We start from the raw sequence: 15849 nt of genomic DNA, 5'->3' as shown, positions 1-15849 counted from the left end.
CCGGCGACAGGTCTGCTGTGATCCAGCTTCACGCGCAGAAATGAGATTGACACCTCCTCCTGCATTCTCGAATTCTGCATGCCAAAAGCTCGTCCGCCCCCTCTGAACTCGGAGGATGAGCTGCAGGGGGAGAGCGCCGGAGAAGATGTCTGAAAAGCTTCTTGGAATGGCTCCATAACCTGACAACTAGATGTGAGGTTAGTTACTTTTGTCTGAGGTGCAATCCTCAGCGAGGTTCGACTAACACAGGTAGTTGGAAATCAATCATGATGGATGTTCGGCTGAATTCCATAGTAAATACATCTCTGCAGAGAAACTAAGGACATGGCAACGTGTTAGTATGTATAAGTATTAGTGGTTTTATATGGGAGACGGCGCCTGTTGATTTAAGTAGAGGATGCCACTGTGGCTGGGTATTGAAATGCAATACTTTCATGGCACATACTATCAAGCACAGAAATGTAATCTCATGAGCATCAGTGAGCGCATAGACATCCAGCATGCTTGTTGGGCCAAAGATGTAATAGTGCAGCTGACTGGCTGTCCTGATGCACGCCGGAGTTACAGGCCAGAGACTGGGCTCGACATGTTTATGGGTTATGAAATCTTTTGTAAAAATGGATTTCCTAAAATTGGTGTCGGAAAAAATATAGTTCGGCGACCAGATCTGAAGTCAAGGTACTGATACTGAAACGATACTCAGCCCTGGACGTCACGTCAGATTCCGCCTCTATCCCTGAAAACCTTCAGAATCCGATGCCTGATGAGCATCTATTACCATGAAAGGAAGTCTCCAAAATCTAAAATCCCAGCCGTGCAACAGAAATCCACCATCGTGCAGAAACACTTTGCACTTTGTGGGTTTAAATGGAAGCAAAGTAGGGGGAAAAAAAACAAAAAAAAACATGTCTCCTAAATTACGGAGCCGGTGGGTAGCCCCTAATGGCGCACTTGCAAAAGATTCGAGCATCATTTGCGGAAATGATGATGGCGCTAAAAACAGCCAAATGGTAGAAAACAGAGCGTAGCACAGGCGGCAGTGCCGGTCATCATCACGACTCATTTGAACCCGATAAGTCACAGAAAAGCCTTCATGCTGCAGATTATCCAAACTCTCTCGTGAGCAAAGAAAACTAATCTTGATGAGGACGGGGTCTGAGAAGAGAACCGCGTGTTCCCTCTCCAAACAGTCTCGAGCACACGCACCGTCCCGCTGTTTGTGTTTTTCTGTTTGCCAGAAGGATATTACTGCAGAGTTAGAGAGGGGAGCCGCTACACCCCGGTGGATCTGCGGCGAGAACGAGCTTTTTAATCCATGCTATTGCGTCTCTTCTCGACAAATCAGAGGGGCGGCTGATATCTGCTACTCTGAAAAGGTAGCGGACGACCTTCAAGGAAAACAAAGGGAGAGGCATTGCGTAAGGTGTATACTTGATGACTTTGCCTCGGAAAAAAAAAAATTAGAATAAAAGTACTGGCGAGAGGAGGGAGAGGAAATAAATCATCAGGAAAGGTGTTGCATCAAGGGAAGGCCACCTTTTCACGCTGTCCTTTTACCATTTAATCCATATTTCATCAGATATATCTCATCTGTATTGTTGCCCTTCCTTCATCTTTTTGCTGTGAGAGCTTCGAGTCGTTATGTCCGTAAATCAGTCACTCGGCGGACGACCGTGAATGCGGCGTTTGGCGCTCCGACCGGCTAATTTTCTGTACATGCACTCACTTTCGTGTGCCAGCTGAATGAACGCAGTCAGGTTCTCTCATCGCTCCATCAGCGGGGAAGATGGATGACGCAGCGAACGAGCGGGACATGCACAACGCGGCCCCGCAAAAGCCCGCCGCCACTCCGGTAAAACGAGCGCCGACCCCGGAGTGATTTTCACCGGACGACAAAGACAGAGACGACCTGTGACGTGGATTTTTTTGAAGAGCGAATAAGCAGCCGCTCCGAAAAGAGAAAAGGAAAGAAAAAGACGTCCCTAAATACATAAATAAATAATTATGGTGATCTGTGTGATCTGTGTAAACTTCTGGAGCGTATTAGGCTCAGATGTGGCCGGGCTCTGCCGTTTTTCTGAGCTGAGACACAGAAGCTAATCCTCTCAGAAAAAGAGAAAGGAAGCTAACCCTGATGCAGCCCAAACCCTTTTCCAGTTTGTCATTCCGCACTTCAAAGCATACATGATGAAATCCCCCAAGGTATTATAAGAGCTCTGGCATAGCAGCCATCCTCAACCCTGTCCTGGCCTAATGCCTCATAAACTGGAGTCTGGAAACATGTTCCCTTACTATTTCAGAAGTCTTTGTAGCCTCGGATGTTTAAGAACCTTTTAGGGTTTGCAGAGGAAGGGGTGCTTTCCTTCACTGGAGGAGACACGAGGCGTTTGTGAATCATTATGCGACCGAGGGATTCCTGTCCCCCCCCCCCCACTGTAAAATACAGCACGTACAGTACGCGCACACGCACCTCTCTGAGACTGTTCGGATCGGGACGGAAAAACCCGGCATTGATCTTCGTCAGAGTTTTGCTGAACGAACACTTTTAAAAGAAATATGGCACGCTGGGAAAAAAATATGTGTCCTAGTCGGAGAGAGAGAGAGGCACATAATTTCAGCCCCTTCGCTTCCCAATGCACTGGGTGACGCCATCAAATGTTGTTTTACAGCTTGCTCAGCTGTCAGGTTATTGGGTTTCATAAATACATCCATTACTGGTCTCCAGGCTTCCGACTAACGCAGCCACAGAGCTGAGAGGAACAGCTGGGACTCTGCGAGGCTCGTACAGTCAAACAGGGAGATGAAAGGAGCGGCGCATGTTGTTGAGTTCTGGATAACTGTATCGCCTGCAGTTTCAACCCCAAGACGACGAAAGGCCTGGAGCTTTTAGTGGAAAAAGTAAATATTAATCTTCTGTTTTTCTACTGTGGACGGTGAGTTGACATACAAAATACAAGATGCCTATTTTAGATCTGCAACTCAGGACTCATATATAAGTTCCTGCTAACCAGGGATATGTTCAAGTTTTAGCGCTTCGTATATAAGATGATAAGATGATCATTTCTGTTCGACTTCGATAATGTTTCGCCCCTCAGGTCTCCCTCAAGATCAAGATTCAAGATTTCCTTTTCCTCACACTCACTTACGGGCTTTGTGCAGAAGTCTAACCAGACCGCACAACTGGAGTCGTCACCATATGGAAACGAAAATGAAGAAACATGAAGAACCTCAAAGTGTCAACATATCGGTGGGGAGCAGTAATGTGCAAAGCCAAAATTAAGTTAGCAGGGTTGACAACGGCGTTAGACTTTTACGGTACAGCCACCTCAGAAAATGTCAATTATGATGATGATGATGATGATGATGATGATGATTAGAAGTAATAGTCGGAGTAGGAGTTACAATGGCCCTTAATGGAGTCAAACCAGAAGGGTTTTTTTGGTTGAAATTTCACAAGACACCAGGTACTAACAGATAGGAAACTTGCTTGAATCTTTAAATAAATATATTTTTCAATATGGCAGAATCAAAACCATATATAAGCAAAGGAACACAGTATGATAACATCCGGTTTTATAACACAGTATACCTCAAAACTGGTATACCGCTGCAACCCTAGTTTATATAACATCACAGATGAGCAGAAACAAAGGTGACACAACCCAAACGTATTCATTTGAATTCTTATAACCCAGTAAATCAAAGGTATGTGGAGTTAATGTTGGTGTGAAATGTTTTTGTAAGTGGTCAAAATGGTCCAAATGGAAGCACTTTCAGTCAATGATTCAGTCAAATTCTGAGAAGATATTTAAATAATCAAAGGCATCGGTCCGGTTCACATCAACGTCATGCGGCACCAACATGCCACTTGTGCCGAACATGGTATTTATCATTCCATTTCACAGCTGACTTTACTGTATAGAGATACGGTTCAGCTGCTACCTGCTGTTTCTGCTATAGTATCCCCTATTAATCCCTTAACCCAACTACCTCACACCCTCCCTTTGGGCCACCTGCCAAACCCGCTCTGTTTCATCTTTCAGGACGGCAGAGAGGGCAGCGTCAGGGAGCGTGCATCGACTCTTTAAACACAAGGACCATCAGAATGTGGTTTGTCTATTCACCAAGATAGCACCTGATTCTGTGTATGTGTGTGAGTGTGTGTGTGTGTGTGTGTGTGTGTGTGTGTGTGTGTGTGTGTGGCAGAGAGAGAGAGAGAGAGCTTGAGAAAGACAGAGCGGGGGAGAAACTGAAAGAGATAAATTGAGAGGGCTCAGTCTGCCCCCGCTGTTCTCACTCAGCAGACTTGTGATAAGGTTTATCTCCGGTGCCTAACGAGTTCGCCCAGTAGCCCTCCACAGCTCCTACCGAGTGGACCGGGGCGCACAGAGCGGCACGCAGCCAGCGGTGGGTTGAGCTCCCTTAGGTGACCCGTGCGTGTTGTTCATGCTACGCTGCTTTAGAACTTTATTTTCTGCAGGAAATGGCTTCGGCCCCTTCGGCCACATCTCTTTTAATCTGGGATTTCTTTTTCTTTGCCTCCTTTTCTTCATCCTTTCTACTCACTGTAACTCAGACTGCCAAGAGAAGCTGCGAGAGCAGGAGAAAGAGATGCTGCGGAGCTTTGGCACAGAGAGGCGTGTGTGTCCCAAAGGCAGTGGCTGAGGCGAAGATGGAGACACAGAGAGGGAGAGGGGGGCTGCTGCTGAGCTAAGCCCCTAATCACAGTCTGCTCTGCATGAAGGACTTAAAGTCACTCTATTTAATGCTACCTTCTCTTTAGTCAAAAAAGGGAAAGAAATACTACTGCTTACCTCTTCAGCTTTCTGATACCCAGGCCCCCCCATTCCTATCAAATAACCCATTCTTGTGATGCACAGAAATGCACAGCTGCAGTATATAGTCAAACAAATACGGAGAGGATGTGCAACCGAAGCACATACATCAACACAAATGGACGTGCACTCACACACACACACACACACACACACACAGAGCAATGCAAGCTAAACATTTCCCTCGCAGCAGTCTCACGTTGGACCATAACAACAAGAGCGACTATCGCAGCTCTTTACAGCAAAGTCACATGATCAGTTTTCAGAGGAAAAAAAACAAAAAAAAAAGCAGAATGATTTCCCGGTAAACCACCGTGCCCTTCACTGGCGAGCTCAGGTGCTTCATTTGTTTGGAGAATATGAGGAGACCCTCAGAGACTGCAAGGTCCCACTGGCTCAAAATATATTAATTGACTTGGCTCCACTTCCAGCCAGGTGTAACACACTTTTTGCAGAATACTCCAGAACGTCTGCGAAATCTTTTGGGAAATACCCCGCCCGCTCTTTCCCCCCGCCGCCGCCGCCGCCGGCCCTGCCCGCCATGTCAGAGCTACACTTTCCTCACTGCCAGCTGTTGTTTTTTTTTCATTTTTTCCGACTCACCTTCCTCTCTCGACCGCGTGGCTAGCAGTCAATGGGTTGGTGTATGGGTCTTAATCTAATGTTGGAACATTGATTTATGCTTGGGTGTCCTACACCCATTAAGATAATTGCATGATCACTTTATAACACCCTCCCCTGGTGGCCGTGGTAATTTGGCTCCCCCCATCACACACCTTGCTCTGTAAGACCCGTAACCGCATTACGGCGATAGAAAATGTGGTCGGAAATATCATCTTTCAGCCACTTTCGAATTGATTTCATACCATTTCCGCTGACTTCTGAAACCCTTTTAGTCTATCTCTCACCTGTGCTGACCACTTGATCTATTGGAGGCTTCTAGGTCTTAACAGCTTGTATTGATCGAAAGTCTTCAGCCAGCATCTTGAGGGGTTGCTCTCGTGTCACCTTGTAATTCCACCGGTGTGGGTATTTTTTGAGTGAGATCATCACCGAGACAATGTATTTTTAGCTGTTAGGGCGAGGCAAGTGGGCTTTGATAGCTCTGAATGGGAAACGACTGTGTTAAATGGCACTTTGATCCCTTTCAACAAAACCGTCGTTAAAATAAAGATTTCACCTCCACTATGGACTAATGGCCCCTTCAGAGGGGAAGTTAGCGTCAGTGAAAGTCAAATTGCTTTGACAGATTAATCCAAAAGGAGGCACTCTGCCTCCCGAGTATAAACACTTGCCAGTTTAGAAACAATGAACACGTCAAATCTGAGCAGTTTGAGTACAAATAATGAGCTCGGTGAGACGCAATTATCTGAAACCTTAAACTGACAGCAACGGGAAGATGATCCAATTGAAAATGTCACCTATTTGTTTATTCTTAAATACTTCACCCGTTTTCGTTAGTGATTTATTAGTTTTACTGTTGTGCAGACATTTAAAGGACACTGATCACAGCAAGAGGGGAGCGTGCCTATGTTCCCACATTTCCTTAGGGTTAGGGTTTCCTTAACCCCTAACCCTAACCATTAAATTGAAGGGAAATGTGGGAACACAAGACCTCATTTTGAAAATGTCCTAGACAACACAGAACATAGTGAAACTGAATGGCAGAATTGCTTCAAACAGTTAAACTGAATGATAGCTGCTTCAACACTGAAAGGCCACGAGTCAACATCTAGATTATTTTATATTAAAATTTTTTATAAATATATATATTTATCTTGAGTATTAGCAGTCAGTGTTTGGTTTTGCATTCACTTTATTACATGGATGTTTTCTTCTAAGCTGAGTTATGAACCTGCCAACTACACTGTACATTTCTGAAAATGTACCTTTCTTCAAAAAGGTCAGGAATCTGATTACTTTAAAATGACCAAGTAAAGTCGACTGTTAAGTTCAAGTTGTACGAACTGAAAAGTTTTAACAACTCAATTAGTCTACTGGGCAAATTTGAGATCATATGTTTTAAGATTTTTTAAGTTACTTTATCAGATTTTAGAGTGTATAAGAGGTTTTGCCATATACCAGTTACGGTGAGATATGCACCCCTAACATGTCTTACAAATTAATGAGCAGGATTGCTTTTTACTATAACAAATGCACATGATTTTTGAATTAAGGTGAAAAAGACAAAAACCAAGAGAACAGTCCACGTTACCTGGACAATCTGAGGCACTCTGATATAGTTAAAAATCCTTCATCAAGGCATGTTCATTAGTTCAATAAAGGATTTAGTTTTTTGCAGGTAAGTTGAAAGGTCACTGTATTTTCTATTAGCCCTAGGCCCAGGTATAGTCCTCTGGTGTTTATTGACATACACGGTATACAATACTATTTGTTTAGCATTGATCATCAGTAGTGAGTGAGTCCTTTAACGCCTCACTTCTTCTGTGTGAGGAGTTGTTACACTCAATACCATTTCTTGTATGTTTTTCAAAAAGAAGCTAGGTATTGCATTGACTTCATTTACACACATAACTTGCAAATGTGGAGACGATGAAATTCAAATGACAGAATGACTTCCCATTTAAAACGTGCTGACTGTGTGAGACTCCGTCTTACTCAGATTATTTGAAACTGCAGACATGTTGCACTTTAAGAAAGCTCATGTAAAGGGTGGGGTTTTTTTTTTTTTTTTTTTTACCTTTCTCTCGGGTGACTTTGTGGCAAAGACGGGCATGTGACTGGCGAGCAGCGGACACCAAAGCGGGGCCATCGTCTTCCCTTCGTCCTCTCCATATAACCATCCTGGTGAATTCTCCTCTCCTGAAATACATATATATATATAAAAAAAGAGAGACTTGTTTGAGTGTTGTTCTCAAAGGTGGGTGCTGACCTAATCCTGTTGTGGTTTATCACCCTGTTTTTCTGTTGTGCTTATTGACAGCATGCGGCCCGCCCCCACAGTTGAGCCCGGCTGTAAACTCTCCTTCAAGCTATGTCAAAACCACGCAAGTTAATCAGAAATACATTTCACCACCTCAGGTATGTAATATGAATGGTGTTATTAGCATGAGAATGCTATAATCAGCCAGAGGCTTATTCCCCGTTGTAGGAGGGGGAGGCCAGGTAGCCTACTGCCAACACAGGGTCTCAACAGTGATTAAACCCGCACTTAATCAGCAGTGAGAGTCAGTCCCAGCAGGAAAAAAATGCTGGAGTTATAATAATGGATTTGCCTGGTGCACGCGCCATCTCGGCACTCACAGCTCTGAGCCTTACAACAGGTGCACCTCTGACAAGGCGCCGGGCAAATCTGCCAAAGTGCTCCCATTATGCAATTTTGTAATCATAAATTTCAATTTACAGAAACCAAATTGCGCATGAAATTTAACAGCTTGCTAAAATTTGCTCCCTGGTTTGTTTGCATATGTTGCCTCGGAATAAGCAATACTTCATACGAGCAGTTTTTTTTTCCAAAAGACACATTAGAGTGACGCGCTGGAGGAAAAAGTGGACTGAAGAGGTTGTTCGGTCAGAGTATTGTTCGCTCCCTCTTTCCGTTGGAAACTAGGACGGGTGCAATTAAGGCCCAGTTATATGAGCTTGCACTGACACACGGCAGCAAGATTGCAAAATGTGTTTTATCCGTATGTTTTGGCCACACAGATATTCCACTGATGCCTGTTATTAACCTTTTTTTCCCATTAAATACTCACCCCTTCTAAAGAGAAATGGAAAAAAAGGTAACACCTTGTGTTTTAAAAGAAATACATAGACTTTAGTCTGAAGTGCAACCTTTGACACGCTGGAGCCTGAATGCATCTGAATGAAATGTTTAGAATAAACAAACATGTTTATACAGAGCAAGATGCTGTGAAATTGATGAAGGACAGGAATGAAAAGCGCTGGAGTGCGCTGGGTCTTTACAGAAATCGCTGGCTTTCGCACCGCATCAGTGTCGGTTTGTCATAAGTCGATCTTTTGAGCACTGCGACAAGAGTTTCATTCACATACATTGTATTCTCACCAGGGTCCAATCTGCACGGATGCACATCTCCAGAGTCGAGACTTTAATAAACATAAATGGGTTGTAGTGGACAAACTTTCAACTGACAATAGATGTTAAATTACATGTTTTAAATTACGCTTCATGTGTATATAAGACAATATAAACTGTCAGTTTACCTTATTACAATTCATTATTTAGGGAAACATCTAATCTGATGATGCTTTATGTAAAAGAAACAGGATGTTGCTCATTTTTTTTGTATAATTCTGACCTCTTGCACATCCAAAGTGACTGCTTCGAACAAGGTGACTGTGAAGAATGGGCGAGATAATTATAATTAGAGTTTAAATCATTCAGTCGTTTATATTTACAGTCATCTCAAGGTGTAGAGTGTTCTTTAATAATTCATTTTTTCAGGGGGGGGGGGGGGGCAGTTAGTCTGCAGGCTGTCTATCCCTCAGCGAGCCCCTGCCAGGACACAAAGAGGTGTGAGGTCACTTATTAAAAAGACTTTAATTGAGGGCAGACTGCCGCGGGGTGGGGCAGCAGGTCCAGTGGTTTTCCTCTAGCCCAGAGTAATCATCAACTTTCTTCAGCTAATTATTAGATTAGCATAAATAATGTTCCGTCTTGGTGCGCCGGCTTCTCCGTGCTGAATTCGTCAGCCAGTAAAAAAAAAATGAATCTGGATAGTGATTTAAGAGACGAGAGAGACGGACCGGGACACGCACAGAAGGACAGAGAGAGAGAACGCGAATGTGAGAGAACACAAATTAGCCTTAACCTTCAGTCTTTGCCACGGCGTAATGATGATGAATAACGGTGAACAGATGACAAGCACGGGCTCAAATTGAAAACGGCACCAAAAAAACGGACGCGGAGGCCGCTCAACTCGACGGGCACACACATCACTAACATGCACACACACGTGCGACTACACACGCAGCTCGACTTCTTCATTTGCAAAATCATTCCAACCTAGACACACGAAAACACAACACTCCCACACTGCATTCCCCCCTCGGTTCGTTTTGTTTGTTTTTGCCTGGTTGGTCACACATTGATAAAAAAATATATATATATATCTTAACATTTATATCATTTAGCCAAGTCTCTGCCTGAAAGTCACTACTCCCTGAACACATCAGTCTTAAATTTTAGAAAATAAAAGATGAGAGAGAAAACTGAACATGTTTTATTCTTTGTTCATCCTCTTACACTGTCCTCTGATTTCTGCCTACTCGCATCATATTGGATTTACCATAAATAGGACTTACTGACTAAAAGATCGAGAGAAAAAAAAAAAAAAAAAAGCTTCATGTCAGCCTCCTAATGGTAATTACAAGTAGGGGCCTGGGACATGGGATTTACTGTGGCTCCCAATATATACCAATTAGTGTCAAAAAGCGGAAGTTTGTCAAAACAGGCAGCAAGCTGCGGCCCAGCCACTAATGCCGGCAGTCGGATGTAATAAAAAATCAAAACCATACGTTATATTTCTAGCAATACAACAAACTGGTTATTCTGCACGTCGGCCGTAAATTAGCCAAATGTAAAAGGCATATGGAGTATGAACTTCCACATTCAGAGGACTACAAAAAGGCCTTTTTCTGCTAAGAAAGCACACACACACACACACACACACACATAACAGTCTTCACTCCCTGCAGTGTGGCATATATAGTCCTAATTTCATTCTTCATAAGCACCTGTTTCAACACAAAGTCCGCCTGCAGGAAAACAGCAAAAGCAAAATGCATAATTTGCACGTATCTTCAGCGCGCAGATAAACATCTTTAACGGATAAAAGAGACGAACGTGATGGAGCTTCGTGACAGAAGAGCTGGAGAAAATTAAATCTGAACACTTGCTGAGACGTTTTGACTGAGTAGAATCCCTGAAAAACAGAACAACAACGCGGATAATGTATTCTCCACTTCTCTTCATCCTCGCACAAAAACGCCGTCAGGAGACGATCACGAGCGCAATATTCAGATTTCACTGACTTAAAAAAAAAACGTTTTGCCACAAGTGTCTGTTCTTAATACTGCTTCAGTCAAAGGTGGCGGGTAACTGTATCATCACTGAAGCAATCTACGAGCTGTTCGTACGGCATTTAGCTGACAATAAACTAACAAACTGCCGAACGGGAATCATAAGGCGACGAAGAAGTCCGGTTCCCACATTTTTTAACATTTATATCAGTGAGCTGTACCAGGAAACAGGACTCACGGTCATCACCTGAGTCCCCTGTAGCCCTGGAGACAACCTTATCATACTATCCTCTACAGGCACTGTGCTGCAAACACCTGAAGAGAGTCACAGGAAACGTGCAGGAGTCAGAAATGTCATTTAACTGTTGAAGGTCAAACGCTCTCTCTCACACACACACACACACACACACACACACCATCTTGGCTGGACCATGAGCTCACCTGGGAAGTTTCACACTGTTAGAAAAAAACGAGCCTGATGGAACAGACGTGCCGAGGAACATATTGAACTAAACTTGGCTGGATGTAACAGTTCTGTCTGTATGCACGGAGTTCTCTCATTAGGTGACTTGTTTTCTTGTCCACCAGATAACTGATTGCAGATGGCGTCGTTCTCTCAGACTGACAAATAAAGAGGAGTAAAACAATGCTGAAAAAAAAACGGGGTCTGAGAAATATACTTTTGCCGCGGTTGATATACGTCGGTGACCAGCCCAACTCAAGTCTGCGTGTGGGAGCGACCGCGGCGTGCAGGATTCAATCTGAATACATCTCATCTCGCCTTCCGCTTCCAAGGGCAGCGACTAAAAAAAGAGAAAGGCCCCCCGTTAGTTTGTCCATTCTGGTCTGCTGCAGGAACATGGCTGTGCAAAATTCATTCTAAAGGTATTGACAACACATTTCTTAAGCCCTCTCCACACGTACACAGGCACTCCTTCAAGCTATTTCTGTGTTTTTTGGTCTTCCCTACGCGTATAGGAATCATTTCAGGCGGCTGAAAACAGACTTTTCGAAATAAAGAAATTCCTTCCAGGCCGAACACATTCAGAATCTCTGTCGTTTTACGTCTGGAGGGGCAGAAACTGGAGATTTTTTTATTTTTTTATTTTTTTTTAGAAACAATGACTCAGACACACAATTGTACGGTGACGGAATGGATGGTATGTTTTGTGACGTTATATTTAGAAAGACACAAACAGACATTGATAATACAACAGACAAACACAGGGGGTGCTTACAGTGTTTTGCTGACAGGTTATCCTTGAGGATTCTGTGAGGAGCAGTCACAATTCACTGCCTCCTTCCTGTTATTTCCCGTAGCTAGGCAGCTGACCAGAGCTTACAGTCTGCTTACTATTTATAATGGCACACACACACACACACACACGCCTAATGTATCTGACCGGAATACGGCGCGTTGTATGGACGAATGTTTCCTGTTAAACTCTGTTTCCAAAAACACCTGCGTATGTGTGGACTAGGGCTTCGTTTGGGTCCCCTGTGATAGTATTGCAACTCATCTGAACATACAGCAAGTCCAGTTGCTACTTGTCCGTGTCAAGTTCTGCATCAGTGTCCACCAGAGCATAAGTTATTCTTACAGTCAGAGTTCCAGTTTTTGGCAACAGTTTAACATTTATGACACCAAAAAGCTCTTTATTGTCATATTTAGAAATGTGGCAACACCGCTCTTAATGTTTTCACAACAAAATGATCGGGAGTTCCACTTTGCTGCAATTTATTCACCTGCAGTGTAAATTAGAGCCAATCTCTATCAATGATGACATTCCACAAGCTAAAAGGTTAAAGTCAGTTCCACCTACTGTGTACGCGGGCTCAGCTACTGTACAATAACTGAATACAACAACATCGTCTGCGAAGGCGTCGGGTCGGAATACCGAGCGGGGAGGTTTAGTTTCTAGGTTTCTTTATTCCGATCATGCTTTTGTTTCAAGTCTTCTGCTGATGGAGATTAATTTGCAGAGCATGGCGCTCTATCAACCCCGGTGACACAAAGGGCAAAGATATAAACTAATTAAATACACCAGTGCAATTGATATTTCCCATGGATCAATGCAAGTGTAGGATCTGTTAATTAAATCTGTGATAATGTTTACTTATCATAAACATTTCCCATGTTTGAGCGCGGAGAGATAGGGCGATAATCTCAGCTGTTTGACAGATTAATTTTGGGGCAGAGGGGAAAATTCCCTCCAGCGTATACGGAGCGAACGTCTTTCTCCGAGGGAGGGAGGCTCCCGATCGAATGTTTGCATTAAAAAAAAAAAAAAAGTGTTATCGCTTTTTTTGTTGAACAGACGTGCGTTCGCGGCGCTGAACAAAAGCTCAACAGTAACACATGCGGTATGGCTCGTGTTCTGCGAGCAGATGCAAAGAAATCCGTTACCACGGCAACCAAGCAATCTGAATCCCCGGGCTAATGAAAGTAAAGCCCTCGCAGCCTGCCCCGGAGCCTGTGCAGCGGGGTGAATTTTGCATTCTCCCGTCGCTCATCTCCCGCGCGGTATACATCGGCATGGCACAGGTTATCACACAGTGGATTAAGAAGGCGTGTCAGAGTGTGTGCCAGAACCTCCCGAGCCGCACTCCACTCATCTATTGATCCGCGTGCGAGGGGGAAAAAGCGAAAGACCGGCGCACTTAGCAGTGTAACCACAGGCATCAGCCCCCTGCCTGCCCTCTGTTCCCTGCAGTGGGACTGATTGCTTGTCTCAATCATCCTTTCACCCCCCCCTCCCCCCCTCCCGTTCTCCCCCTTTACACGCACACATAAACACACACTCCCACACCACACACCCTCAACATCTTCCTCTCTTTGCCCACATTCATCCCTCTGCTTCTGCCTCCGTAGCCTCAGCAGCAATCTCTCATGATTTGACGTTTTCCTGTTCTTCTTGTGAGGGCCATCAAAGTCTGCAGCCTTAACCCTGTCTGAAAGGGCTGGGACCGCACGGTGGGAAGCAATTAATTCTGCAGCGAGAAAGTCCATTAATTAGGCAATGCTTCTGGCTATTTCACGAAGACCCTTCAGAAACAGTGGGGCCACTCGGAGAGGCATAAAAGATGCAGTGGAACACCAGGTTATTAATGGACCCCGGGGCTCCTGGCGAAGCACCACTGTGGGGTAATTCTCCCTTTTTCTATCTCAAGGCCACATAACTACACCACATGCATAGAGTGACAAGCGCTATTTAGCGGAAATGTGTCTTATTGAGCCTGGGCTGCCATATTATATCACGTATAGCCCGGCCACCAGAGCAGCTGCAACATCCTGCTGGACCGCGACCTTCTCCAGTTTAACTTGTAGCTTGTTACGGAAATGCTCAGAGTCCAAACCGGTGCGGAGAACACATCGTAGCGTTAACAAGGCGTTGTTAATAGGCAATACTGATTTAAGGCTGATTTAATACCGCATGCAGGATCGTCTCCAGAAGCCACTGATATTCACACGTGGCACGGGCGAGGCTACAGCGGCGGGATATGGCTGTGCTTCATCTAAATGGAGGTAACAGGATAAACACTGGTGTGAAGATAGGTCTGGGGAAAATGGGTTTTGTGATGTCTAATCACTCACTAAATCATGCATGAGAACATTAGCTGTTTGTGGTGTCCACCATTCAGGGACATTTCAGAGCGCGGCACCCATTCCAAACTAAACAAGCCCACGGTTCGTCGCGTTTGAAATGCTGATTCAACTGTAGGTTCTCCCCTGAGCACAGGGCAGGCCTGCCTCCGCCCGCAATGACGAGGAAGCCTCGGTGACAATACGCCATCCGTGAAATTAAATCAACAACTCACTTATTGTAATTACATTTGGTTAAATGGGAAGGCAAAGTGTGGGTGTAATACAATTAACATGTAATTGTCATCCTGACCAGGTTGGTGCTGATCTATTCCCCCATGGGATCCGATGAAATCCATCACCCCGCCCTCACCGCCACCATTTATTTTTAAACGAGCGATTCGGTGAGTAGCGGCGCGTCACGGAGCCGCTGTGCATGTGTGGTCCTGACTTTCACACTGGATCGACTGTAGACGCAGCAGCATGTAACTTGGGATTATGAAGATCTTTGTCTTTGTTAAAATCAGAGCTCAATTATTTATATATTCTAATATGTTAATGTCCCTGTACTTTTCATTTTCATTCATATCGGGGTTAGATTTTAAATATGTGAGAACTTACAAAATGATTAATCTTGAGACTAGACTGTGACCGACAGCGCAAAAATTATTACATTTATCATGCAGCTGATTCGAAATCTGTAACTCAAAATGTGTAGGTCATTAAAAACAATGACATAGCTGTATTTTCACATTAAAAAAGTTGGAAAAGGTAAAGCCAAATGTATATTACTCTCAAACCTCTCAATTTTCGATTTTCCGAGAGGCGTTATCAACTTTCTGCGGACCAAAATGCCTCCGGCTCCAATTTGATAGAACAAAAACAATCAGATCAACGACGTGTGACAAAGCGCTGAGCGACACACGGAAGCTCGGGGGGGTCTCGGTCGCTCTTCTAGCGGGAATAAAATTAGCGGCCTGGTCAGAAAACGTTCTCAAATTACAGCTAAATAGAATATGAGAATCTGTTTCTGTTTCATTTGACAGCACTGCATTGCTCATTCTATATAAGTATAAAAAGCAACATCAGGGTACCATCGAGGGGAGAAATCTTGTCACTTATTTTGAAGGTGCTGATAACAATTTAGGGGCTAGGGGAAATTTCATATTCAGAAAGCTAAATGTTTAAATTCAACCTCATCATTGAAGTTAGTGATTATTACTTCAGGTCTGTTAAACTTGTAACAAACAACGTCCAGAGTCTTCTGTGAACAAAGTTAGTATTTTATGATATTTATTTCATATTCTCTCTCTGTTTTTGTTTGAACTGTCTTAACTGGTGTGACTGCTCATTTGTAGATTTCTCTTTCAAATAAAGACAAAACAAAAACATTGACCAGCACTTCCCAGTTTAACAGTTTGATCTAAG

At 43.9% G+C, this 15849-nt stretch overlaps 1 protein-coding gene across 4 annotated transcripts in view; it reads right to left on the bottom strand.

The window, feature by feature from the left end:
* Nucleotides 1-15849, bottom strand: part of arhgef10la (Rho guanine nucleotide exchange factor (GEF) 10-like a) — a 125847-nt gene that overhangs the window by 38492 nt on the left and 71506 nt on the right. For all 4 annotated transcript variants that reach the window (XM_030420240.1, XM_030420242.1, XM_030420241.1 and 1 more), the window contains one exon: nt 7537-7658. In XM_030420240.1, coding sequence (XP_030276100.1) covers nt 7537-7658 — 122 coding nt within the window. The remainder of the gene's footprint in view (nt 1-7536; nt 7659-15849) is intronic.

This window comes from Sparus aurata, chromosome 6, assembly GCF_900880675.1.
Source record: "Sparus aurata chromosome 6, fSpaAur1.1, whole genome shotgun sequence".
Taxonomy (NCBI): Eukaryota; Metazoa; Chordata; class Actinopteri; order Spariformes; family Sparidae; genus Sparus; species Sparus aurata.
Note: the sequence above shows the minus strand (reverse complement) of the source record. Positions and strands in the feature narration are given on the sequence as shown.